Source organism: Trachypithecus francoisi, unplaced genomic scaffold, assembly GCF_009764315.1.
Source record: "Trachypithecus francoisi isolate TF-2019V2 unplaced genomic scaffold, Tfra_2.0 Lachesis_group1, whole genome shotgun sequence".
In the NCBI taxonomy this organism is placed as follows: Eukaryota; Metazoa; Chordata; class Mammalia; order Primates; family Cercopithecidae; genus Trachypithecus; species Trachypithecus francoisi.
The window spans coordinates 105,307,109-105,334,961 of record NW_022681454.1 but is presented as its reverse complement, the minus strand read 5'-3'; the positions used below and the strand labels follow the sequence as shown (position 1 = coordinate 105,334,961).

The following is a 27,853-nucleotide window of genomic DNA, read 5'->3' as shown; positions in this document are numbered from 1 at the left end:
TCAGCTCAGTTTTGTGTCTCTGATGCCTGCTTTTGTGTCAGAGGAAGACCCGCAACAAACAATGCTAGAAATGTCCTGTCATTCTTCAATTACATACATGCCAACATTCCTCTTTTAGGGCTGACAATTCTTCTCCCATTATCCCCTTCTTTTAAAAGTGTTGTGCTCATTATTTCATAGTTTCTCCCAAATACTTTTTATAATCTAGGGCAGTTTAAAATGCCTCAATTGTTTTTTCTCCTTGAATACCAAAAACTGTAGCCCTCTGTTGGTGGCAGGTATGGAATTGGCCATTGTTGATGGCGTGAGGTCAATGCTGTGGCTCCTTACATTAATCAATCATATCATGTTCTATGTGTTTTATGTTGTTCGTTTTGAAAATTCCCTGTTATGAGGTTCTTGTGGCAATAGTGAGTAGTATAAAAGAAGTATTTTGCAGTTGTTTAGAGATTTTTATTTTTAATGAAGAAGGAATCTCCCCTTGGCTCTTCGTTTTATGTCAGCTTTCTTTCCACAACAACTAAATGGAGATTTTTTAAAAATTGTTATTATGAGGCTTTAATTTCAAGCCTTTAATATGCTACCTATTAGGTGAATACAGATACAAATCAACAAAGAACAATATAGATTACATGAGTAAAATATGACATAAAATCAGTAGCAGAATATAGTTTATACACAATTTGAAATGTGGGAGGAAAAAAAGCTGATGACCACTTACTTCATTTTTGCCATGGGTATTATACTTTATGCCAGTTGATAGCAAGTGCCTTACATACATCCCACATATAGTAGATGGTCAGTAGGTATTTATTTATTGAATGACTGATATAAACCTTGTATTAAAATATAGGTTTACTTAATTTATTTATTTTTGAGACAGAGGCTCTGTCACCCAGGTTGGAGTGCAGTGGTGCCATCTCGGCTCACCACAACCTCCATCTCCCAGGTTCAAGCAATTCTTGTGCCTCAGCCTCCCGAGTAGCTGGGACTACCAGTGCGCACCACCATGCCCAGCTAAGTTTTCTATTTTTAGTAGAGACGGGGTTTCACCATGTTGGACACGCTGGTCTCAAACTCCTGACCTCAGGTGATCCACCCGCCTCAGGCTCACAAAGTGCTGGTATTACAGGTATGAGCCACCAGCGCAGCCTAGAATATAGGTTTAATCACACCAATTAGATCAATGGACTACAGGCATAAAACCTCTATAATTTATGTGAGTCATTAATTCAGCATTCTAGGTAGATATAATAGTATCAGTGTAAAATTATTACAATTTCGCTATTTTCTTTTTTCTTTTTTCTTTTTTTGAGACAGTGTCTCACTCTGTCACCAGGCTAGAGTCTAATGGTACAATCATAGCTCACTGCAGCTTCGAAGTCCTGGGCTCAAGCGATTTATTTTTTTAAATATTTTATAGAGATTGGGTCTCGCCATGTTTCCCACGCTAATCTCTAACTCATGGCCTCAAAAAATCTTCCCGCCTCGGCTTCTAAAAGCTCTGAGATTATAGATGTGAGCCACTATGCCTGGCCTACATTTATTTTCAAATGTTATAATAATGGTAACTGAAGAAAGTATCAAAAGGCAAAAGAAAGTTTGGATTTTCTATTTTATTTAAACTTTCAATCTGATTTATTTAAAGTCTGCCCTAATTTAAAATTTAGGGCTATTGATAATTTTTATGCAACATTTAGCTAATAACTGTACCTATGCTAACCTTAAACAAACAAACGAACAACAATATACATTTTTATTGTAATTATTGCTAACAAAAGACATATGTAAGACTGGGCACAGTGGCTCATGCCTGTAATCCCAGCACTTTGGGTGGCCGAGGCGGGTGGATCACCAGGTCAGGAGATCAAGACCATCCTGGCTAACAAACCCTGTCTGGACTAAAAATACAAAAAATTAGCCAAGTGTGGTGGTGGGCGCCTGTAGTCCTAGCTACTTGGGAGGCTGAGGCAGGAGAATGGCATAAACCTAGGAGGTGGAGGTTGCAGTGAGCTGAGATCACACCACTGCACTCCAGCCTAGGCGACAGTGCAAGACTCCATCTCAAAAAAAAAAAAAAAAAAAGACGTACGTAGGCCAGGCACGGTGGCTCACACCTGTAATCCCAGCACTTTGGGAGATCAGTGATCTCCCAAAGTGCTGGTGATCAGTGGAGATCAGGAGTTTGAGACCAGCCAGTGATCTCCTAAAGTGCAGGTGATCAGTGGACATCAGGAGTTTGAGACCAGCCTGGCCAACATGATGAAACCCTGTCTCTACTAAAAACACAAAAATTAGCTGGGTGTGATGGTGCATGCCTGTAATCCCAGCTACTCGGGAGGCTGAGGCAGGAGAATCGCTTGAACCTGGGAGATGGAGGTTGCAGTGAGCCAAGATTGTGCCATTGCACTTCAGCCTGGGCAACAAGTGTGAAACTCCATCTCAAAAAAAAAAAAAAAAAGTATGTATTTTGCAGTTATAGTATGGCTCATAATAGGATTATACAGAAGAAATTTTAAAATAAAAACTCAAAATACCCAACATGTATATAGAATAACATCATTGGTAGAGTTTTCATCTGGAATCGATTTTTTTTTTTCCATTTTGTATTATTAACTGCATCTGAAGCATAAAATTGGGAAATAGTTCTGCGATCTTGACAAGATAATTTTTAGGGCCAGTGCATTTTCTTTCTTAAATACTTCTTGATCTAACCAATATTCTTAAAGGACTATAAATAAATACTTGGGCTTTGAGACACAAAAGCCGTATCAAAGAAATAATTGTGCTTATTCTTGAAACAAACATTGAAAATGCCATTTTTTAATCATACACTATTTATGTGTAGCCTAGAGTTCAAAGTGAAGAAAAACATGCATTGTCTGAGAACATTAAATTTTTAAAGTTATTTCCCCAGTCAGGCTTTGATGCAAAGATTATTTGAAGGAATCGAGAAACAATTTAGTTTGGAAGTTATTTTTTGCTTGGTCGCACCAACTGTTTTCTGGCTTTTTCCCTTTCCTAGAAGTCCCTCTAGTGGAAGGTAGTGTGAACAGTAGGAACAAATGAGAAAACAATGAGTAATTATTGTTGATGTAAAATCCACCAAGAGTCATCCTAACATGTGAAAACCCTGCATTTGTTATTCATAAACACTATTTTAGCAAGTATAACCAGAGCTTTTTTTCTCTCTGAAATGCTAAATTTGATTGATTATTATAATGAGCCCTTTTTTTAGCCCATTCTTTTCTCTTCAGAACCTAAAGAAATATATGGTGAACAGCACAGTCTTTAGAAAATGAATTTCATAGGGAAATTAGATAGAAGCCTGCGACTGTTATGAGTAACTACTTTGTAGCCCAGTTTATACACTTCATTAGCTTGATTTCTAAATAAGAATTTGTCAAATAGAAATGTCATTAAAATGCCATCATCTGTGGGGTGTTTGTCATGTTGTTTTTTTTAACTAACAATTTGTAGCAATGTGATATTCATCCCAGAACCCTGTAACTGCGTATTATGTTGTTTGAAGTGTTACATTTGTTCATCGGTACCTCATACTAATCTCTGTTCTTGTCATTCGTGTTACACCCACCAACCCTGCTACCAACCAAATCACACAGGGAGCATCTGGCTTAGACGGAAAGCCAGGATCCCGGGTGAGTCAGTCCCTTGTCCTGTTCTGACATGTTTTGTGGCTGTGAATCGTGCACTTCAGGACAGACCCCTTTGCTCCATGTCCTCTCATCAAATGATGAGGGTGTACTTAGAGCTGTCGTAAAAGGGGAAGGTGGATAAAGATAGCCGCAAAGAGGGGAAAGGTGGACAAAGGATGGTTGCAACTCTGTCTGGAGAACAACTAAACTGCCAGAACGTCTTTCTGAAGCTTGTGTTCAAGTCTGGATAATTTGCTAGGTGGGAAGAATGACCAGACTAATGGGCTTCATTATCTTAGAATCCCAGACGAATTTTTCCAGAACCAGTAGACAGACATCCCCTACAATTCCATGAGAGAGGCCCTCTGAAGAGATTAAAATAATGTGAAATTACTGTAACTTGCTTTTCCTTTTAGACTTATGTCCATCAAATATAACTTCTTCCTTGGCACTAACTTTCCATTTCTGTTCATAGAAATGACTTGTCTGTCTTCTGTCATTTTGTCTTTTTATCTTTGGTTCTTAACAGCTCCAGCTCTTAAATTTCAGCCACAAATACTCAGTATTTAGAAGTCTTCTGAAAGTGAACTTTGAATTCAGGCAGTAAGAAAAATATCAGTTAAGCTGATGAGAATTCGGCAACATTAGAATGAATTTAAAACTCTGAATTTTTTCTTATCACAAGGCTCTAACAGAGTAAACCAGAATAGTAGAACAGAAATGGGAATACTAAAGAAAAATCATGCTGGAATAGTTCCTACATTTGCAAATATTATAATCCATTTTGTGTGAATCTAAGCATAGTCATCCTGGAAATGAGCAAGTGTACTCGAAGTCCTGGCTACAGTTTTAAGAATCTAAAAGAAATTCCCATCTTTTCCATTCTAAAAACTTATTTCAGGTAGTCATGATTTTCACTGGACCTCAGCGTTCTTACATTCATTCAAATATCACCTCTTCTCCTGCAGAAATCCTAATCCTGAACTAACCAGGGGTACAAAAGGGAATTATATATTTAAGTTCATCTTGGCTGCCTGGTTTGTGAGTTATAAGCCTAGTGACCAGCCACTGCCGCAGAATCTATAAGAATGATTCCTTTCCTGTAAGCCCCTGCTGCCCCCAAGAGAGCTGCAGAAAGTTTGGATTGAACAGTTACACACTGTTTTCATTTGCTTAATAATTTTCTTCTACTTGTATAACTGTTCAAGCCTCTTAAACAGCTGAAAACAAGAGTTCAGAGCTTGCCCAGCTAAGGGTGGCAGTGAGTGTAGAGAAGGGCTTGAGGAAGAGGTGACAGGAAGGAAAAACAATTACATTTTTCTTCTTAGGATTATGGGGCAAAGTGAAAATGCTTTATTTATTTATTTATTTATTTATTTATTATTTTTTGACACCGAGTCTCGCCCTGTTGCCCAGGCTGGAGTGCAGTGGCACGATCTTGGCTCACTACAATCTCAGCCTCCTGAGTAGGGGAATACAGGTGCCCACCACCGTGCCCAGTTAATTTTTGTGTTTTTAATAGAGACGAGGTTTCACCATGTTGGCCAGGCTGGCTAGCCTCAAACTCCTGACCTCAGATGATCCACCCACCTCAGCCTCCCAAAGTGCTGGGATTACAGGCTTGAGCCACTGCACCCGGCCAATGATGCTTTGTTTAGTCAGAGGAAAACGATATAATTAAATATGATATGCAGCTTTTTGTGTGTACCTTTCATTGAAACATGCAGTTATATAATTCATCCTTTTTGCGTGAGTTTCTTGAAAACCGCTGGCCTGAAATAATGAAGCATAAAGCACTTTGAAAGGAGATGAGTTGTCTTACTGATATTCTTAGGCACCATTCACCTAGGAAAAATTCAGGATAAATTATAACTGCTATTCTTGCAGCCCTTGTGATATATCTCATATTATCTTTTTTTTTTTTTTAGGGTACAGATGGTCCTATGGGACCCCATGGCCCTGCAGGTCCCAAAGGAGAAAGAGTAAGTTGTTGCTGAGGTTATGAAGCTTGTACTAAAGAAAACACAGAGCATGGCTTTTCCATATTAGTTGAACTGTTCATTTTTCAGAAGAAATAAAGGGCTATTTAATATTAAATAAAAAGAGATACTATCCTAAGTTCTATTCAGAGTCCTAATATTGAGAGAAGAAAACCACAGGGCATAAAATAGAACATGGCTGCCTTAATAAAAACAACACATACATTTACATAGCTAAAATAAATAGCTCAGATGATTCTTCCTTCACCCATAAGGAAGATATTTTCATTTGGCCTTCATCCAGAAAGTTGAAGTCAATGGAGCTAAAATTGCCAGGAGTATGTATTCTGGTTGATAATCTTTTATATAAAGCTACTGTACTCATTCAGAGTAGTTTATAACTTTTTTCCAAAGGAAATAATGAAACCTAAGTATTCTTTTCTGCACAGTTACACATGCTCCCCCTTTTTTAAAGCTAAAGGATAGGCTTTTTCTTTAACCATAAGGAAATAATTTCAGTGCATTATAAAACAAAAACCTTTCACTAACCTCTCTATTGCTAGGCCACGTTTCCATATCTTTTGGGGAAAAAAAGACATTCAGAATGGAAGATAAATGGTCATCTGTCTGGAACTTTCTTCTCTCTTCTCCCTCTCATGCTCACGCTCTCTTGCGCTCTTTCTCTCTTTCTCTTTGTTTTTCTCCCACTATTTCTTTTCCTCACCTTGGAAATCTTAGAAGTATTTTTGTGTGTCTGAGTGGAATTATGTCATCAATTTCCCTACCATTCAGGACAGGATATAAAGAAAGTATTTTAATAGTGAGGGCTTCAAAATGTTGGAATGATTCACTATGCAAGTTTGTGGTCTTTTAAAAACTAGATAGGTTTCATCAGTCTGGGATAATTTGCTTTAAAAAAAGAGGGCCAGTAGTCATTTCTTTAACATACCTTCCAACTCCATAATTCTGTGTTCTGTAGAGTGATCTCATTCATTCGGGAAATATTTACCAAATGCTACTATGTGCAAAGCATGGTATTACTGCTAGTGTGAGATGGAAACACTCTCCTCCCACTTAGGCAAAGCCTATTTTGCTCATTTGCTTCAGTACATTGAATAATAAATACCATTATAATTAATTATCTCCCGGTCTTTTATTAATATTTTATTAATATATACTGAATGCTGCCAAAAAAAAAAAAAAAGCAGCTATTCTTCTTGACCTAGAAGAGTTTACAATCTAATTGCAGAGAAAGAAAAATGCATGCAGGAAATAACCAGAGAATGAGGCCAAAATAATACAAATAGTACAAGCTGTACGGTGATGAAGATTGGCTTTATCCAAGAATGCTTGTAGAAAGAGATGAGTTCTAAAGGAACGTATAATCTGAATGTGCAATTGTCATATTTCTAAGATCAAACCAATGACTTCTGAAGATCATCTTAATTAAAAATATTTAAAAGCTAAAAGCCTCAACGCTGCTGACGCATATTGGCTTTCAAGCATTGTGTGAAGAAACCCAGCCCATGTACTAAAAATGGAGCAGCAAATCTCAGGCAGTCTTTTGGCAGAATGCCCTGGGGCTCAAGAGGGTTTACCATGTGGTAAATCAGCTGCTACTTCCGATAGCTCCACAATGTCACAAGAGTATCAGGTCTCAGTGCTGGAGCAGAATTAACTAGAAGAGCAAATGAAATTGCTAAGAATTTGAAGGCATAGTTTCAGTCAAATGGTGTGCAGTGTAAAGTGTTACTCTTGTATTTACTCAGGATGTTAACTATCTTAACTGGATCATATATCAGTACTCTCCAAGTGCCCCTCACTGGAAGTGCTGAACTGGAGTGTGATTCTCAGAGTTAATTGATAGAGGCGCCACCTGGATTCTCTCAAAAAAGTTTCAAATTTTAAAGAAGTCAGAATCAGCACAGGGAGGTGTTCTAGGATAATGCCTCAGTGTTGACGTGCAAATTAAAGAACCCAAATGAAATTAGAACAACCTAAAAGAAACCATGCATTTGACAGGCAATGTTATTCAAACATTTTCAAGTGTATGACTGACAGCATTAATATTCCACTCTGCAAGCACCTGATCCTCCCTACCTTAGCTGATTTCTTCATTTGGCTTTGGAACTCTATAAAGTGTATTAAGCTTGAGAGGTTGAAAAATACTTTTGGAATTGCTTAATCCAGGAAAAGGAGTTGCACATTCAAATCCCTGTGTTAATATTTCATTCCTAAAAGCTTTCAAGCTGGAATCATTAGAATGCTTTTTGGCTCTAAGTGACAGAACCCAAATTCAAAATGGCTTACACAATAAAGAAATACATTACTTTATATAAGAAAATATTCAAAGGTAGACTCTAGGTTTTGCTTGGGAGCCCTTTTCCACGTGCTGGCTTTGTCTTCTGACCATAGACAAGCTGGGCACAGTGGTCCAAGCATCCTCTCTGGTGAGACACCAGCAGAGAAGAGAGAGACCACCCCCATGTCTCTTCCTGAGCAGAGAGGACGCTTCCCCAGAGCTTCCTGGCTGATGCCTCTGACACCTCATTTGCCAGCACTGGGTCAGCTGTCCACTTCTGAGGCAGTCACTGGCAAGAAAAATGGAATTGTCATTAATAGCTTGAAGTAATTATTGGGGGTGGGCTGTTCTAGAAGAGGAGTTTCACAGACACCTGTTTTAGTGACAGCTTTATTCAAATAAGCCATAGTATATTTGTTTTAAGAATAAGACCAAGCCAAGATTCTCAGTGGAGAAGGGAATGGTTATATCAAAATAATCTATGGAGATTTTTCCAATTAGACCCATCCTAATCTGTGGAGTTGTTTCAGTTATTTCAGACTAGACCCAGTCCAGTTTATGTGGATCTTTCCTTAAAACCCTCACCTCCCACTACATGTGCGTGCATGTGCACATACACACACACACACACCACACACACACACACAGATAGATTAGATAGATGATAGATAGATAGATAGATAGACAGACAGACAGACAGACACAGACTTACACACACACATCTTACTAGTTACTTTGGTTGTTTTTTTAGAGATAGGGTCTTACCTTGGTCCCCAGGCTGGTCTCAAACTCCTGGCCTCAAATGATCCTCCTGCCTTGAACTCCCAAAGTGCTGGCATTATAGACATAAGCCACTGCACCTGTCCCTTGCTCCATTCTTAAAGGGACTGTTTTTGATATTTCACTATTAAGTCCTATGCTGTAGATATTTTTTATAGGTGTCTCTTAACAAGTTAAGAAAATTCCCTTCTTAAAAAAATGTTTAATGTTTCATTTAAAATCTGGCCACTGTGCTGAGTGCAATTGCTTCTGCTTTAGTAATAACCATAAAGTAATAATGAGTAAAAGTTCAAGCTTTTATCATATTTATTTTCAGTAATCTCACCTGTACCATATTGCCTGTAGGTGACAGTGTTAATTAGTTCCACTGACCCCTCAAATTTAGATAAAGAAAATGCCAACAGGGACCTGAAATTTGCTCACATGGGAATCTGGAGAAACACAGGCATATCAGGTAGCTCTGCAGGCACTGCTATCAGCTGAACCTGGCGTTTTGCCAAGAAAAAAGATTTGCTAACCTTTAAACTCCTTCAGGGGTATGATAAAAGGAGATAAGATTTTGTTTGGCTACTCATATAAAATCACCATTACTCCTGAAGTTTTCATACTAAATACTGACAAACACTTCAATTTGGAGATGGCAGCAGCAGAAAACACCATTTGAAATACAGAACATCCCTTTCTTTAACATCACAATTATTCTATTCACAAGATTACCTCCAATAATACTTATTCTTTATAAGCATTCAAGAATATCATGTAAGATGGGGAAAGCTATTCTATTTAAATAGGCACTTGGAGAGAAAGTGAGGAAGATAACATATACCTACCTTATCTAGCATTCAGAGGGGTTGAAAGTTTTTAAACCCTTTTTTTTTCAGGCCAGGCACGGTGGCTCACCTCTGTAATCCCAGCACTTTGGGAGGCTCAGGTGGGCGGATCACCTGAAGTCAGGACTTCCAGATCAGCCTGGCCAACATGGTGAAACCCCGTCTCTACTAAAAATACAAAAATTGGCCAGGCGTGGTGACAGGCGCCTGTAATCCCGGCTGCTCGGGAGGCTGAGGCAGGAGAATTGCTTGAACCCGGGATGTGGAGGTTGCAGTGAGCCGAGATTGTGCCACTATACTCTAGCCTGGGCAACAGAGCAAGACCATGTCTCAGAATAAAAAATAAATAAAAAATACATAAATCCTCTTTTTCAGAAAGGAAGCAAACTGTGTACATGATTATGTAGATTTGCTTTGACTCATTCAATCAACAAACACTTCCTGATGTGCCTAACACTATTCTAAGCTATGAGGATGCTATAGGGAACAACAAAGCTAGAGGCCCCAGAACCTTCATGTGTGTATTCTAGTGAGGGTAGCAGAGAATAAGCAGGTCACGAGCTTTACGCATCTTCTGGTGTCTAAGGGCTGTGAAATAAAATATAGCTGGTGGTAGGAAGTGGGCAATCGAGGAAGGGCTTCCCTGAATAATTGTTTTTTGATAGAAGAAAAGGCATTTCAGGCCAGGCACTGTGGTTCAAGCCTGTAATCCCAACACTTTGGGAGTCCAAGGTGGGAGGATTGCTCGAGGCCCCAGAGTTCAAGACCAGCCTGGACAACATAGTAAGACCTCCATCACTACAAATAATTTAAAAACTACCTGGGCAGAGTGGTGCTTGCCTGTAGTCCCAGCTACTCAGGAGGTCGAGGTGGGAGGATCGCCTAGGCCCAGTAGTTTAAGGTTTCAGTGAGCCGTGATCATACCACTATACACCAGCCTGGATGAAAGAGGGAGACCCTGTCTCAAAAAAGAATGGCACTTTATTCTTACATTTAAAGGTGCTAACAAAATAATTAGTAACAAATAAATGCTTCACACTAATGCCAAAGAAACCCAAGTATGGCATCTGAGATATGCAAATGCTTTTGCACAGCTGACCAGCGGCAATCTTGTGCTGCCCCTCTTTCAAAGGTGATTTAGCAAAAGATGCTACTGTGGATTACTTTCCAAATATCACTGGCAGTGACTCTGTAAGAGCCTAAATCTTTGAGATTTTCATAGAATGGTCCTTGAAATAGAGGCTTTAGACATAGGGCATGAGAGGAAGTGTGTGAATTGAACTTTCTACTTTTCATTTTAGGGTGAAAAAGGAGCTATGGGAGAGCCTGGACCAAGAGGGCCCTATGGGCTGCCTGTGAGTTCCCGGTCACATGCACATCCCCACCTTCTGCATGCATAGATGACCAGTCACTGACACGGTTAACCCTTCCCTTGTGGGGCAGACTAATGTTAGAGAAGAAACAGCAATCCACTCATTACCTATAAATCCAGTAATTCCATGTCCTTCACAAATAGGTCATATTCAGTATCTCGCCCTCTCATCATGTACAGACACATATCCAGACACTTCACAAGATTGACAGGATCAGAGACTGTCTCTAGAATAAACTATTAACCCGAGAACAGGATCCTGTCAGAAGATGCCCTTCTTACGTCATCTGACTGGACACTCATAACTGGTACTTCCTTGGAAGGTCACTGGATCCAAAAATGGCTGTGGAAGCTTCATTGAAAACAGCCTTCCTCAGACTTTATCTGTTCCTATAGACTATTTACTAAAATGACTCTTGCTAGTAAAAAGTATTCCCCAAATTACATTGATATTTATGACGACTTGATGTTTCTGACTTTCTAAATCACTGTGATGACAAATGATCTTCAGAACATAGAACATTGATAGTGTTCTGTCTTCTGAAAATTATTATTATTATTATTATTATTTGAAATGGAGTCTTGCTCTTTTGGCCAGGCTGGAGTGCAGTGGCGCAATCTTGGCTCACTGCGACCTCCACCTCCCGGGTTCAAGCGATTCTCCTGCCTCAGCCTCCCGAGTAGCTGGGATTACAGATGTCTGCCACCACGCCCTGCTAATTTTTATATTTTTAGTAGAGATGGGGTTTCACTATGTTGGCCAGGCTGGTCTGAAACTCCTGACCTCAAGTGATCCGCCCTTCTCGGCCTCTCAAAGTGCTCGATTTATAGGCATGAGACACTGCGTCTGGCCTGAAAATTCTTAATTACACAGAATTCATATTGAGACTTCTGATTTGCTTTAAAAATATCATCTTGGGAATGTTTATAATTGATTCATTAAGATAGGGTAGGACGACAGTAGAAGCATATGTTGCATTAAGGGTTTTAACCTTTCCTTATCTCCCACATGCTTTTTATGAATTGAAATAACAAACATAGTCCATGATTACCTCAGTGCTAAATAAAAAAAAAAAAAAAGATGCTGATTTTGAAATAGGTTTCAAAATCTAATTGATGGAATCAAAGTAGCCTCTTGTGAACTTTGGATGGATCCATACTATGACACAATAGGGTCATCACCATGATAATCTGCACCATGGGAGTGAATTTATCATTCTTGCCTAACAGTCTTACGACTTTAAAAAAAAATATTTGGGGATTATTCATTTACAAAGCTTACTTAAAAACAGCTTTTAAGTTGCAATCTTCACACCCTTCGTACGTGGTGTGCACATCTAGCCAAATTAAAACTGTATTTCTACATTCTTTACTCATTTGTGAGCTAACTACTAAGTTATCAAATTAAAGTAGCATTGATTCATATCCTCTATTAGTGCTGGTATGTTTTTAAATCAGCTAAACGGTATTTTTGCTTTTAACTTAACTCCTGGACTGGTCACTTAGATACCAAGGTTTAAACACCAGCAGAATATTAGTCTATTTAACCCAATATATCATATAAAATTTTCATGACCCTTAACTTCAACACTAACAGTCACTAATCAACTAAACAGTATTTTTGCTTTTCATGTAACTCCTGGACTGATAACTTAGATACCAAGCCTTAAACATCAGCAAAATATTAGTCTATTTAACCCAATATATCATATAAAATTTTCATGACACTTAACTGCAACACTAACAGTCACTAATCCAAATGAGAATCTTTTTCACATTTCTGGAGTAGTTATTCTAGTACTAGTGTTGCATGTTCAGACAGCCTTAAATAAATCTATAATCTATTCATAAAACTTAGAAACACTAATGTAGCTACTATGGTTCTTTGGCAGGGGAAAGATGGAGAGCCTGGTCTTGATGTAAGTAATAAGTACAATAAACATCATCCTATTATAATAGATGTTGATGGTCTCCATCATCAATAACAAAAAGAATACTTATTTTCTGTGCATATAGGTATGCATAGAACATATACTGCTGTGCATGTAAACAGCAATATACAGTAGTGTTTGCATGAGATAAGACAGAAAAGCAAAAAAACACAATTATCTTATATAAAATTAATCACTGGTAGTGGATAGTGGCACTTCAAAATACTTTCCCAAGTTGAGGGTACTCTTAACATCAGTATGACCTATTTATGAAAAATATGCATAAAATCAACATACTTCTCACATGCTATCCTTACAGAATGATATGTTTTTTTCTCAAAGCAGTTAGGCAGTATTTTTTTTCCTTTAGCATTTAGTCCCTATATATCTTATGCTAATATGTTTCTGTGAAAATAGAGAATGTCAAAAGCAAATGCCTCTAGACACAATCACTGCTTATCCTGTATTACATGAATAATGAGAATACCAAAAGTAATACAAATAGTAGTTACTGTTTATGAGCACCTGTTATGGGCAGGCATCATTCTGGTACTTTGTAGTGCATCACCACATTTAACATTCACAACAGCTGTCTGGTGGGTATCATTAACCTCATTTTACAGTCGAGGGACTAAAGTGCAGAGAGGTAAGTGATTTGCCCAAATCTGCACAAATCAGTGAACTTCCGAGAATTCAAACTAGTATCCTGGTGTTCTTCCTACTCTCTATTTCTTAAAAGAAAAAGCAAGCAACCTGTTGTGTATAGATAATTGAGACATTAGAAAACTTATATTTCTAAGCACTGCTTTATTATCTCACCAGTCTTAAGACTGTTTTGTGTTATATTTAAGTTTTGTGTTATATTTAAGTTCAGAAATGTAAAATCCTAAAATATTTGTTTCTGGATGATTTTGCCACTATTACACCAATAGATATTTTTGGTTTGCTTTTTATCTTACAGGGCTTCCCTGGTCCACGGGGTGAGAAGGGCGATCTAGGAGAAAAGGGAGAAAAGGTGACCTCTCCATCCCAGCATATACCTTGTTTGATTCTTCTCCTGCTGTGTGCTTTGCTGTTCAGCTTGTGTGATTCCATTTGACACTTAATCTTTTTCCATCCTGTGCTCCAAAAACATACTGATGCCTGATTTAAGGAATCAGGTCTTCAGAGAGGAATGAAGAAGTCTGTACTGCCAGAGTAAGGGCACTGCCTGGCATAGAAGAAAAAATTATTATCCCCAGATATTCAAGCTACAGTTTTTCAACCACCTGACACCAATTTATTGAAAAGTAAAGGATTTTTGAAAAAAAATTATTTTAAAAAGTAAAATTAAATGGCACAAATCTGCAATGGTATTTGGCAGAGCTCATTGAACCCTGCAAAGCCAGCATCTCACTTGTCTTCACTACTTCCCAGTAGAGAAATGGAGATACGTTTTGTACCTTGATATTTTTTATTTGAAAATAGAGGAGAAGCAGTGTGACTGATAAACTACAGTAAGTTCACTACGCAGGACTAGGACTTGCCACTTTCAGGTTCAGAGCAACAGGGATTTTTAAAACAGAGATATTGGTGTATTTTATGAGGTTGATTTGGAAGTTCTATCTCAGAACCAGCAGCTCTATGGTCTTTAGGAGCCAGTAGTAGGCAATATGGTTTTATGACTTGAAAAGAAAAGTTTGGATTATGGATTTTAAAAGCCATTTTTTCCTTTCTTCTCCTTTGTTCTTTTCTCCTCCCTTTCCTCCTTTCCTCTCCTGTTTCTTTTCTCTCCTTCCCTCTCTCCCTCCATCCTTCTCTCTCTCTCTCTCTTCCCCCACCACCCCTTTCTCAGTATTTTGCTTGGGTCTTTTACCTGGTAGTAGATCTAAGGAGAATTTTTTACATTGGACACAACAAAAGAAGCCATCAAAAACTCAATCCCTCAATAGAATAGTGAAAATCTTAAAGTGGCTGAAACTACATTTCACAGTACAAATTTAAACCTGTTCTATTTCTCAGGTTAATTTATGTCCCTGCTCTCTTTAACCCTGTCAAGTCTCTTGGACAGTGACCTTCATAGCTGTTGACAAGCAAGGCTAAATGAGAGTTGTCAAAGAAAGAAGATTATTAAGCTTGTGGTGTAAGTTTTAGGCTTTAAGCATTGCTTAGACTCTCCCTACACCCGTTGGTAAGAGAGCCCGTGTAAGTGGTTATCTGAAAGCCCCGTCTTCATCACCAGTATCATCACATTTACTGAGCATTATGTGCTTTCCCAAGGGCTTTACATATGATAAGTCTTTTAATCCTCATAACAACCCCCGAAGTTGGCATTATTTTCCCCACTTCACAAACAAGAAAACTGAGGTATAAAAAATTCTTTTATTCTGAATTATAAATTCTGACTATAAAATATATGTGTTTTGAGATAAATTGTGCATATAAGCTTTCAGCCCAAGATGAGTGTGTTTTAAAGATGATATGTGGCTGGGTGCAGTGGTTCATGCCTATAATCCCAGTGCTTTGAGAGTCCAAGGTAGGAGAACTGCTTAAAGCATAGAGTTTAACACTAGCCTGGGCAACCCATCTCTAGCGAGACTCCCAGCGCTACTAAACAATAAAAAAATATGGTGGGACATGGTGGCATGTACCTGTAGTCCCAGCTACTCCAGAGGCTGAGGTGGGAAGATCACTTGAACTCAAGAGTTTGAGGCTGCAGTGAGCTATGCTCACACCACTGTACTTTAGCCTGGGTGACAGAACAAAACTCTGTCTCTAAAAAAACTCAAAAACATATATATATGCATTTTATATTTACCTAATGGGTTATATGAGTCTAAAATTTTAATCACGCAAAAACATATTACCACCGGGCGCGGTGGTTCACGCCTGTAATCCCAACACTTTAGGAGGCTGAGACGGGTGGATCACTTGAGGTCAGCAGTTTGAGACCAGCCTGGCCAACGTGACGAAACCCCGTCTCTACTAAAAATACAAAAATTAGCTGGGGGTGGTGGTGGGCGCCTATAATCCCAGCTAGTTGGGAGGCTGAGGCAGGAGAATCGCTTGAACCCCGGAGGCGGAGGTTGCAGTGAGCCAAGATCACACCATTGCACTCCAGCCTGGGCAACAAGAGTGAGACCCTGTCTCAAAAAAAAATTACCATTAGGAGGATACTCATGTTTACGAGAAAGAAATTACCATCATAGGAAAGCATAAAAGCTAGAAACTTGATCCTCAGAATAATGTTAATCACCCATACAAAATATTTCCATGTTCAGCTTCCATGATTAGAAGTTTTAAATTTACAAAAATTGATTCTAAATGAGAATAATTCATATATATAATTATTTGACATGGGAAATAAAAGTTATCAAGAACTCTCATGTACTCATACCCACAATGACATGGTTTTGTATTGCATGGGGAATCAGTACATAGTACAAAACAATGCTGACTAATAATAACATTGGCACGTTATTCTTCATACTGTAGTGTTTCTTTTCCATAAAGCTTGAGGCTCACTAAAATATTACTGAAAAATGATACCTATAGTCTGGCACAGTAACATTCATATGACAACATTTTTCTGTTGAGTGGTTAATCTGAGTTGATTTACCAATCAAATAATGAATTGAATTCCAAAGTAATAATACCCAACACACCCAGTCTCAGACACACCTATGTGAAGAAGAGTCCACTGCCCTCTGGGAGGGAGGAGCTCACCCAAATGAGTTTACATCAGTTTTATGTCATGGTACTGAAGTGATTTGTTAAGGAAGGATGTTGATCCATCTTCAGTGAGTGATCAACTTACTCCTGAATGTTCCTCCCATCTTATTTCCTATCACAACTGCTCTCATTTCACCCTGGCTTCTGGGGCCATCATTGTCTTTGATCATGATCAACTAAGCCACAGAGAATTTCTCTTTGCCTGATATTCAAGAAATCCAAGTGTTTTTGATTCTGAGCCTTCTGATGCAATCTTTTTGGCACACAGGAGATAAACGAAGAGCTTTTGCTCATGCTGTCAGAATGAATGTATTAATTTGAATGCACATCTCGTATATTTCTGTTATGTGTATCTCTTTTCACCTTTCAATATTCATGTTGCTTTGCTTCAGAGATTATTCAGTTTTATTGTAACTCCCATCCTGATTACAGAATGAATACAATTATTTAAGTATGTATTGTATTTTGAATTCTGCATGACACTAACTCCCTGTCTATAAATATGCAGAGATATTGATGTTAATATAAAACAGCTGAGGTGCATTCCTTCCTTCTCCTCCTTTTGCCTCCTTTCCTTAATTCCTCTGGCCCTATGATCCATGCAGATTTCCCACAACCTTTACCTTTATTCCTAAATACTAATTTCCATAGCTACATTCCCACTATGTAATTATCCTGCCTACCTCATTTTTACTGAGTCCAAGCTGCTTTTCCTCTCCTGAACAGATTTTTTTTTTTTTTTTTTTTTGGCTTTTGTCACATTGTGAGTAAGCTGGAAACTCATTTACCATTGTAAATACATGGCATGAGATCAGTAAGAGAGTGAATTAAAGAAGATCCCTAGGTTTATAAATAAGTCTGTTTCTCCAGTTGGCATTGCTGCAAAGTATTAGCACTTTTAACATTTGTTTACCTGACTTAATAAGGAAAGTATTTGCTTTTAGTTTCTTTTAAAAAAATGTTTTGCTGTAACAAAAGGATATAAAAAATATTAAGAGAAATAGAAGCATATTTTAAGACATTGAATATTTTTGAATGAGAGTTACACAAGTAATATCAATCATAAAGTTGGATACATTTCAAAGAAATAGACACTGTTAACATTCTTTCCTTTTCCTCTGGTTCAATGCAGCTTTCATCTGTTACAGGATTAGAAAAAAGAAAGGTGACAGGTACTGAAAACTGAGTGAAGTATCCATTATTTCCCTGAACTTCATCTGCCACTGACTGGCTTCAATGCTTTTGGTACCTGTCATCCTCACAGGATCTGTGACTCACACACCTAATTCACGACTGTGACATTGTGGTCTAAGTTAGCACTTCTGATGTATCAGCTTTTAAGCCTCCTTCTGTCTTGTTGAATACCTTAAATAAAATCCCACATGCCCCTGCCCAGAATCCATTGTCACTCTGAAAGTGTAAGTTAGCTTTTATAATATCATGCCTTACCTAAATCAGAAAACAGTGGTAAATGCCCTTCCAGAATTGTCTTACCTAAACCATCTTTTGAATTACCATTATTTTCCCCCAAATAAAATTTGTCTTTTATTTAAACCCTTGTATCCACAGGGGGAAAAGGGAAAGAAAGGCAAAAAGGGCCCTAAAGGGGAGAAAGGAGAACAGGGTGCTCCTGGATTAGATGCACCCTGCCCGTTGGTATGTCTGACTCCTGGAACTGTCTCCAGATGTTTGTGTGAGAGGATCAGATGGGAGAAGAGCAAGCTGGAGGGATCCGTAACAGGAGGGTTTCTGATTGGGGTCATTTAACACGGACTTCAAGATACCCAGAAACATTTATCACAGTTATCCTGATATGTTCCACGTCTTGTCTCTGGCCACTAGCTCTGCCTGGTTTCTTAACCCCCAAATATCATGGCACAACTGGAACCTGAATGTAAGATCCGAAAGGAACCAGCCCTATTCCATACCCCTCAAAAGAGAAGGCCACTGTTTGCAGACAAGCCCCTGTTGTAGGAATATGTCTCCCTCCATTTTACTTTGTCCAACTTCACTGGATGTTACTGTTCCCTTCAGAGTTGCTCCTCTCCCAGCCTTTTGCTGTTGTAGTTACTTCTTTTGCAGAATTTGTGCTTAAGTGATTTCTTGTGTTAGTAACATTATCAGTTAATCTTTACAAACAGGGATTCCGTGGCGTTAAGGGGGAAAAAGGGGAGCCAGGCCAGCCTGGCCTGGATGGGCTGGATGCCCCTTGCCAATTGGTACAGTATTTCTCTTTCCTACCACCCTGCATGCAGTTCCTTTATTACATGTTCACCTCTATCAGTGTAAAGTGGTGCTTTCTGGGCAAGCTTTACATGATAAACACACTACGTGCATGTGCATGAACAGGCTCCTTCTGCCACTCTGCAGAGTCAGAGAGCAAGCACGCGTTTCTATCAATGAATGCAAATTAATCTCCTGATGTTGTTCTCACAACTGACATGACCACCTTTTTTGTGTTCTTTGGAATATGAATTTTTTCCATAAATATTTAAAGATCATAGTAAAATTATATGAAAATATTTGATGCAAAGACACTGCTAGACCATAGCTTTTGGTTTTCCACCTAAGTTTGACTTTTTTCTTTTTCTCTAAAACAAATAAAGGTATTTCTGACTTTTTCGCTATACTTCTATCAGGCTGTAAATAAGGCCCAGCCTACGGAATTCAGCTTCTGTTGTCAAGCGTTAACCAATTCAAGAGAATGCTTTAAGAGACCACAGAGAAGAGGACCAAACTTCTCTGAGCTTCTAAAGATGATAAGAGTCTGCAGCCCCAACCCTCTTCTTTGTCACATAACCTTTTCAATTTAATGGTCTCTCCTTTTGAAACTCACTTTCCTAAAGTAGACCAAACTCCCTTATCTCCATTGGCATGAACTCAAAATCCTCCTGATACTAAAATCTAAAATTCTGCTGGTTGAACCTTCTCCTTGTACCAATCTGGCATTACCAGTTTTTCCCAAATATTTTATGAAGCTTTTCAAAAGTGTTCTTTTTTTTTACATTTAAAATGAAAGTATATTCATATTTTCTGAGGTATAAGTAAAAATTTTTATGTTTGCATTGATGGTTATACTGGTCTGCATGTTCTTATATTATTCTTCAGGTATAAGCATGATTCTTTAAAGATAAATTTATATTTCTCTTTAAGAGATTGTATTTATATTTTTAAAAATTAAGCAGTCAGTGATTATAGTTAGAAAATCTCAATATGAAGTTCCTAGTTCTTTGTTTGCTTGGTATTGATGATAAATCATATTTTATGATCATTTTGTTGGGGGAAAAGTAGAAGCATGCTCTCTTGATGTACCAACTCTTCCTGCCTTATTTATATCATTTGTATCTGAAGAATGCATACACTTTAAAATACATTTTGCAACACTTAGGAACCTCTTATTTTATTCAGAATTTGTTAACTTCTGAATAATTTAAATAGAGAAATCGATGAATGTTCTAGATAATATTTTATCATAAAAATATAGATAGGCTGCTTGTCTTCTAATTCATTTGAGTATGTTCTACTGTATTTACTTTCAATATAGAAAAGTGAAACATACTGGCATGTGAAGAGCTATAAACTTCAGATAGAAATGGTTTATCATTGATTATTCATCATTATCATGAATTCAGCCATAGTCTAATAGTGACCAGGAAGATAAGTTACTTTGGTTTACTTAATAGAGATACCAGCAAGACCTGTTTTAATGAAATTAAGAGTATAGATTTATTATCTGAAAATATAGATACGAATAGAGCACTATGCTTGGTAAATTGCTTTTTCAAAATTAGGCATAACATTTTCTATACTTTATATGTTTTCAAAATGTGTACTCACTCTGGAAAACATTTGAATTTTCTTTATTTTACCTAACACTGGGTAATATATTGGGAGTTGCTAATTAGTAAGAGATGCCCATGACCAAAGCCACTAATGGGTAGAAATTTATTTTTAAGCCTCTGAGCATGTGAATTATGAAGTTTAATCACTCTTATGGAGCCTGAGGAATTCTTTTTCTTCTCTTTAAAACAGGGGCCAGATGGCTTACCCATGCCTGGCTGTTGGCAAAAGGTAGGCTTTACTGAATAATTTCTCAAAAGAAGCACTCTCCCTTTCTCTTAACCTGCACTAGCCTTTTCCATTCAGAACAGACCTTTGGATGTGACATTGCAAAGAGTTGTTTGGATATTAAAAAGCAAAAGATTTCATCTCCAGAATATCTTTTGATCAGTATATGTACTGCTGATTTCTTCCTAAACTGATCAGCTAATGCAATTCTTAGGAAACATTGCAATTTGGAACCTTCCCTATCTAATCTTTTATTTGGAATGGAAAGGGGCAGTGCACCCTGATAACGTTTTACTTGTCTCTCAAAATCTTTGTCTTCCTAATGTTTAAACCTATTCTCAATTGTGATTCTTCTTCTATTTATACTTACTTACACAGACAAACATGCTAATACATGGTAGAACCCTGTCAATATAGTCACAGAGCTGAGAAAGCAGAAAAATATAAGCATCATTTGTTTAATGATGTCTTGAGTTATGTAGGAGAAACTGAATTAAATTTAAGGGGTGTCCTTTATGAATCAGTTTATTCTAGCCTCTTCATATGACTGCCTGTAGTCACTGTGTGTGTATTCAGTGAGGAATGGAGTTTATTCTTTATAGAGAACCTTCTATGTGCAAAGGCTGTATGATAAGCCTTTTCATATAGAGAATTTCATTTAATCCATACAATGACCCCATAAAGTCTTATTACCCTCAGTGATGCAGATGAAGGAACAAATTCAGAGAGGTCAAGGACCTTCCAAGAGCACAGAACTAGTGTGTAACACACCTAGGAGAGGGAGAGAGAGACAATAGAAAGCAACAGTGAAACTGTAAGCAGGGAAGAGATCATCCGAATGAGCTGTGCTATTCAGAGAATACCAAACCTTTATGCAATAATGGTGAAGATCTAATTATAAAGGCTGTGCACATGCTACTGAAGGATAAAAGCATTCCAAGCATATAAAAATTAGTTGAGGAAATGCACAAGATGCTTCAATCATTTTGAAAGTTTTTTCTCCAGCACCTTGTGGCTTCTTTAGTAATTTTGGACAGGCATGCTTCATTAGCAACATTATAGCAAAACTATGTAGCAATGCAGAAAGATGGGAAACCTGACTCTCTTATTTGCATCTTACCTTAGCAACTCCATGGGTGAGAAAATCCTGAATAACTCACTCTCTCTCTCTCTCTCTTTTTTTTTTTTTTTGAAACGGAGTCTTGCTCTGTCACCCAGGCTGGAGTGCAGTGGCCGGATCTCAGCTCACTGCAAGCTCCGCCCACCCCGGGTTCACGCCATTCTCCTGCCTCAGCCTCCGGAGTAGCTTGGACCACAGGCGCTCGCCACCTCGCCGGCTAGTTTTGTGGTTTTTTTTTTTTTTTTTTTTTTTGTCTTTTTTAGTAGAGACGGGGTTTCACCGTGTTAGCCAGGATGGTCTCGATCTCCTGACCTCGTGATCCACCCGTCTCAGCCTCCCAAAGTGCTGGGATTACAGGCTTGAGCCACCGCGCCCGGCCCTCACTCTCTTTCTTAATCAGTTTCACCTACTTGACCAGAGAAAGTAAAACCTCTCTCAGTAGCGTCATTTATTTAGTAGCTTCCCATACTCCGTTTTCAGCCTGTCAGATAATTAGCTTGATCACATACAGGGTCAAGTGGGTCTCATGAAAATGGACCTATCATCATGTTCTTCTTCACCTGAGAAAACTATCTCTCCCCTATCATAACCCCCGTTCACAGAATTTTTAATACCATCTTGAGCTGAAATTACCACTTACTCTCTAACCTTTGCCCTGTAATCTAATAGTGTAATGATTTTTTAAACCAACCATTAGCACATTTCACATAGAGGAGATGCGGTAGGCTTGCTTTATCCAGCCTTCTGACACCACTCAGAACTTAGGTTCACAATCGTTCTTAGTCACCTCTGAATCGCTGCCTTTTTAAAGGGGTTTATACCCTTAAATGGCAACAAAGAACTCATCATCTTTTTGGTTCATGAAATGGCCAAAGCTGGTAGTAATATGAATACTATTAGAAAATCAGAAATTTTCCTTTTAAATACATATTTTTCCACAGAATAGACACTATATGCTACAGAAGATTAAAGATCTTATGAATCTAACATCTTCTTATATAAAGAATAAGAATTATGAAACTTTTGTATTGTTTACCACACCCACCCAACACACACAAATGCAAATCATTCTGATCAACCTCTCCCACCCATCCCCAGAAAGGAAAGAAACAATTAGAAAATGAAAACGTTCTCAAATTTCTTATGTGGTCAACTTAGCTGTGATATAAAATAGTCAAATAAAATTACTTTTAAAATTATATTTTTAAAATAAGGTCAGCGGATTGCTTTTAGTGAGTCCTATTTTGGGTGTTATCACCCTTTTGAACACTGCTGTGTTTATTAGGCGGTAGGGCACAGTGGCAAATGTTTACTTGACTTAAAATTCAAATTGTGGCAGTCATATAAATCACTGATTACCACCTCCTCTTGGTTATGCTCCTCTCAATGATTTATACATGCAAAACTATTTCATCTTTGTTTAAATTAGTTTTCTTTCTAGATATAGTTCCGTTTTCTAAATTTACCAACACAGGAAGAGTTAAGAGAGATAAGTGAGGGTTTGGAAAAAGGAGTGCTTCCTATAGACACATTTTTGGCATTGGCATGACAGGCAAGAATATTGAGTGAACTCCATCTCTGAAGATTAGAAAGCAGCCTCCGAAGCACACCTAGCAGAGCATCTATTTTCCTTGAATAGACAAAAACAAATGTTGATAAATAAACTTAAAGATGACTCCATGCATTGTGGAGGGTGAATGAAGAGACCTCTGTTATTCTCCTTGTCTGTACATTCTACTTACTGATTTTTCTTTGAGTAAATGTCAAGGATGTCTCTAAGATCTGCTTTGTAAGTGTATATCTCAAAGACCTCTGTTCCTCAGACCTCTGACTTAATGCAGTTCTAGGAAAACCTTAGTAATTATGACTGCTATGAGAGAGAGGTGAGAAACCAGAAATCTGTGGTGCCTTAGGTTACAATGGAACCTGTAATACAGATTGAAGGCCTGACAACAGGCAGGTCTACCTTGCATAACATTCACAGTGGGCAAGGCTTGCAAAAGGAAGAAGGAACCAAGAACTGAAGAACAGAGGATTAGAGTCAGGTGTTGGTGAAGTAAACAACATTATCGAGGTCAGTCCTCAGCCCTTTCCACAGTTGTACTATAATGCTTGCAGAAGATTATGTAGCTTACAAATATGGAATTAAATTTAATTATGGTACATATGTGAAAAACATCCTAATTTTCTGCTTTCCCAGAACAGTTACTGAGCAAAACACTCACCCGAAAATTCTCAGTGGCAAAGGAAAAATGTGGAATGAACCTCAGATGGAAATTGCCGTGACATCTTGGAGTTTAGAAAGTAATATATAGCACACATATCAGATAATCAATTGGCTCATTGGTAGCCAGTCAGTTGGCTTATAGACTCTATTCAAGGTTCTACCAGTTTTCTTAAAATAAATATTGATTTAAAATTTTAATTCAAGACTACTAATTCCACGTATTTATCTTTTTGTTGTCTTTTTCTGCAGTGATGAATCTAACCTTTCAAGCATGAAGTTGTATATATAATGGTCCTCTTTTAATATTTATAGTTGAAAACTGAATTGCAGATTTTACAAGTCTGAGATATGTTTACATAGGGCTGCTTCTTCCTGCTGGCAATAGTATACATGTCCATTTTTACTCCACTTACATCTGAAATTGGGCAATTTGTGAAATCAGTGAGAAGCCTGCAAAAAACATAGATCAGTATCTCTTTATCTTATGTGAAGATACGTATTTATATGGACAAATCAGTGGTAGATAATGATTGATTGTACTAGCTATTTTCCTTCTTCGGGCTTGCTAATTGCATGGACAAAAAGTGCCATGAAATAGTTTACATGAAATGGTGACCAAATATGGGCTCAAAGCTATGAAAATGTACTATACTGACTGATTTTAGAGTTGATTATCACATTCCTATTCACCTTTCATGTTGGCATTGACTCATACCTACACTACCCATTGAAACTGACTAAAAAAGCATGACTGTGTGCCAAACCTGCTTGCTGTGCAACTTCAGATGCTAGCATGCTGATCACGAGTCCTTTGATTACATCTGAGCTTTTATTCCTTTTGTCATCTTAAGGGGGTTACACCATGGCTTATTGCCAAAAAGAGATAAGGTGGTGGAGAGCACACACACAATTTGTCTTGTATTTTGAGGGAGTTGCAGTCCTGACTGCAGATCTACAGCTTCCAGTATTGTGGGCTCACATGGCCACTTTGGTTGAAATACGAAGGGGTTGAGCCTGTTGCTGCCGCCGGTTTTCCTTGGGCTGCCCTTGGCAGTGAAGACACGGGAAGAGGGCCGATTCAGCCTCCAGCACTGTCTCTCGTGTGACCAAGTAGGAAAGAGGTTTACAAATGCAAACATGCAGAACCACAGACTTAAAAAATATATATAAATAAACTGAATTTCAGCAAGTGTTAATATGGGTGCTTTTAAAAATGACAGAGGCACAGCGCTTCTTTTGGAATAGGAGATTCTTGGAATGGGAGCCCTTGTCCCTGAGGAAACAGGGATGTGCATCCCACCAAAACTTGGGTTGCTGAAGAAATAACATGTTCTGAGAAGAGATCAGCCAAAATCACCTTTCCCGATGGTGTAGGAGCGCTTACTGGGACATCTGTGCCAAAGTTGTGAGAGCTTTCCTTCCTCCAAAGATCCAACCCATGTCAAACATTTCCTACAAAGTTTGAGAAACAGAAAGGTATTTTTCATTCTTTTTAATGCTTTTTCCTTTTTCTTTCTTTAGTCCCAGGAATATTGAAAAAATACTCATTTCAGTTTTTGTGACATATGTTTTGAACAATTTTTTTAAGAAGACTTCAAATCATAATAATTTGGCTCCAATGGTCAAAATGACCTTTTACTAACTTCTCTCTTGTTTTGGGTAATTGGATAGAGTATAAAATAAGCTCCACTTTCAGTGTAATCATTGTAAAGCATGAAAGTTACACATTTTTAAGTATGTTTTGACTTTCTTTACATGATGAATGTAACGTACATGGAGATTATCAGTTAATATAAAGCCAAGATTTTGTCACATTTGATAATATTAATTTCTGTTTTTATGGTTTTAAGTTTTGTCTATATTTAGATTTCTTTCTCCTTTTAACATTTCTAAATGTTTGTCTTATCCTCATATCCACAGACCAAATCTAAGATCTCAGAAAGCTGTGAAATATAGTTGCCATAAAGAGAGTATTTTTCATCTACTTGCTCAAACTTTACCTAACCGTATTAGACGGAACATTTCTTTGCACAGTAAAGAGTTGGTAGCATGTTTTGAAATGGCTTATTCTAAGTGGAAGTGTTACATTAAAAGAAACATTATCAATGAGGAGTAGGCACCTTTTCAGCCCATTAGAGAATTTAATTTCTCTCCTGACTCCATGCTGTCTTCTGGGAAGATTTCTAGTTTCACGCATAGGTGTCACCACCAGAAGATAAATTAACTCATCATTGGCTTATAGTTAAGATATAACCATAAGACAAGAAACCTAAAATTCTCATGACCTCATTTATGTTATGTAACCAAATGATGGTCATACAAAATGGCATCTTCTTTTTTTTTCTATTACATTTTTAAAGTTGAAAGATGTTTAAACTATTAGATCAGTCTAATTGGTAACATTTCTGGGTAACATTCCACACCCCTAAGCCAGTTTAGCATTTTGAAAACAATGGAGAGCATTTTCTAACAATTTCTTGTATGGCATGGTGTTAGGATAAGGTATTGCTCAATGTCTGACACAATTTGTCTTAAATGGTTTGGAAAAATGAACTGAAGTGGGTGGAATGACATTCTCTTCAGGAAAACAAACTACAGTGTCCAGTGGCTGTATTTCTTTCCCTTCTATCTATTTTTTCTGCTTCTCTAGTAGAAAGAGGTGGATTGAGATGGATCACTATTTAAAACTTGCACAGCTTCAGGAGATGATACCTCAACATCAAAAGAAAAACACTTTATGTACAAAAAATTTGTTTTGAAATACAGCCCTTCAAAGAATACTGTTCTGTCCTGTGTGTATATTGAGTTTTTGCTCTATAACTGATTTCACAACATCGACTTATTTCATGATTAAATGAGGTTATAAACTTCCATTACATTTATTTCCTTGGGAAAAACAAAGGGATGACGATACTCCTCCTTGTTCAGTGGAATTGCTAGGTCTTAACCATAATGGATAATCTTTAACTTTTGTTACTACAATGTTTTCAAGCACCCATTTTGTCATCAATATAGAGAATTCTTAAATAATTTCTAAATGAATGAAAGAATTGTGTTTGTTGATATGTGTTGATAGATAATATACTTTCCTTAAAGATTTCTTTAATGTATGTTATTGGATAGAGGGTTGAGAAAATATACATGAAAGACACATTGGAAATAAGGCAAGGTCAGTTTCTTTTTCTGATAAAACATTAAAGGATGGCAAATTGATATGTGTTTTAGATTTAAAATTGTTTTTCATGTATGTTGTTTGGTGCTAATGTATTTCTTTTCCTTTTTCTCTATGGACAATGCAACTACTATGGATAATTTTATTTCCCTGCTTAATAGCATTCCTAAATCATTAGTGTGTGATTTTATTTTTAAAGTTCATGAATTTGCTGTAATTATGGTCCAATGACCAGGCTTTCTTAATGTAAAACAAAACAGTGTACCTATAGATAGATGATGTGTGTTTACTCGGATCATGGATCCTCCTATTTCATAGTCATTTCATACATCATATGCCTTATGCCTTTATCTACTTTCATGTGTCTCATCTTTTTCATTCACTCATCTTTTAGTTTATATGATTTGATGAAACATGGCAAAACTAGCATTAGAGAAGTCTGCACATACCTTATAGAGTACCTAGTGCACAAATATACCTAATTTTTTCTTTCAGTTTTTGTTTTTCATTAGTAAAAGCAGTCTTGGAGGACTTTTTTTTTTCTCATGTGATTTTATAGAGGACATTAAAATATCTTTAATTCCTACTAGAAGAAAGGTCTTGTTTTTAAATTTACATTCTGTGCATACGATGTTCTGATGGGACAGCAAGAACTTACACATCAAGTAGTTTATACTACATGTCCTTTGTCTATCTAGCTATATA

The 27,853-nt window shown here is 37.5% G+C and overlaps 1 protein-coding gene across 7 annotated transcripts in view; it reads left to right on the top strand.

Annotated features, from left to right (window-relative positions):
* The window catches only part of COL25A1 (collagen type XXV alpha 1 chain), a 452,942-nt gene extending 425,813 nt beyond the window's left edge, over window positions 1-27,129 (top strand). For 6 of the 7 annotated variants that reach the window (XM_033214966.1, XM_033214965.1, XM_033214964.1 and 3 more), the window contains 7 exons: window positions 3,624-3,659; window positions 5,585-5,638; window positions 10,849-10,902; window positions 12,812-12,838; window positions 13,812-13,865; window positions 20,594-20,632; window positions 24,226-27,129. In XM_033214966.1, the coding sequence (XP_033070857.1) occupies window positions 3,624-3,659; window positions 5,585-5,638; window positions 10,849-10,902; window positions 12,812-12,838; window positions 13,812-13,865; window positions 20,594-20,632; window positions 24,226-24,228 (267 nt within the window). In that variant the 3' untranslated portion in view covers window positions 24,229-27,129. The remainder of the gene's footprint in view (window positions 1-3,623; window positions 3,660-5,584; window positions 5,639-10,848; window positions 10,903-12,811; window positions 12,839-13,811; window positions 13,866-20,593; window positions 20,633-24,225) is intronic. The other variant, XM_033214968.1, reaches the window with a different exon arrangement.
* Window positions 27,130-27,853: the final 724 nt, after the last annotated feature.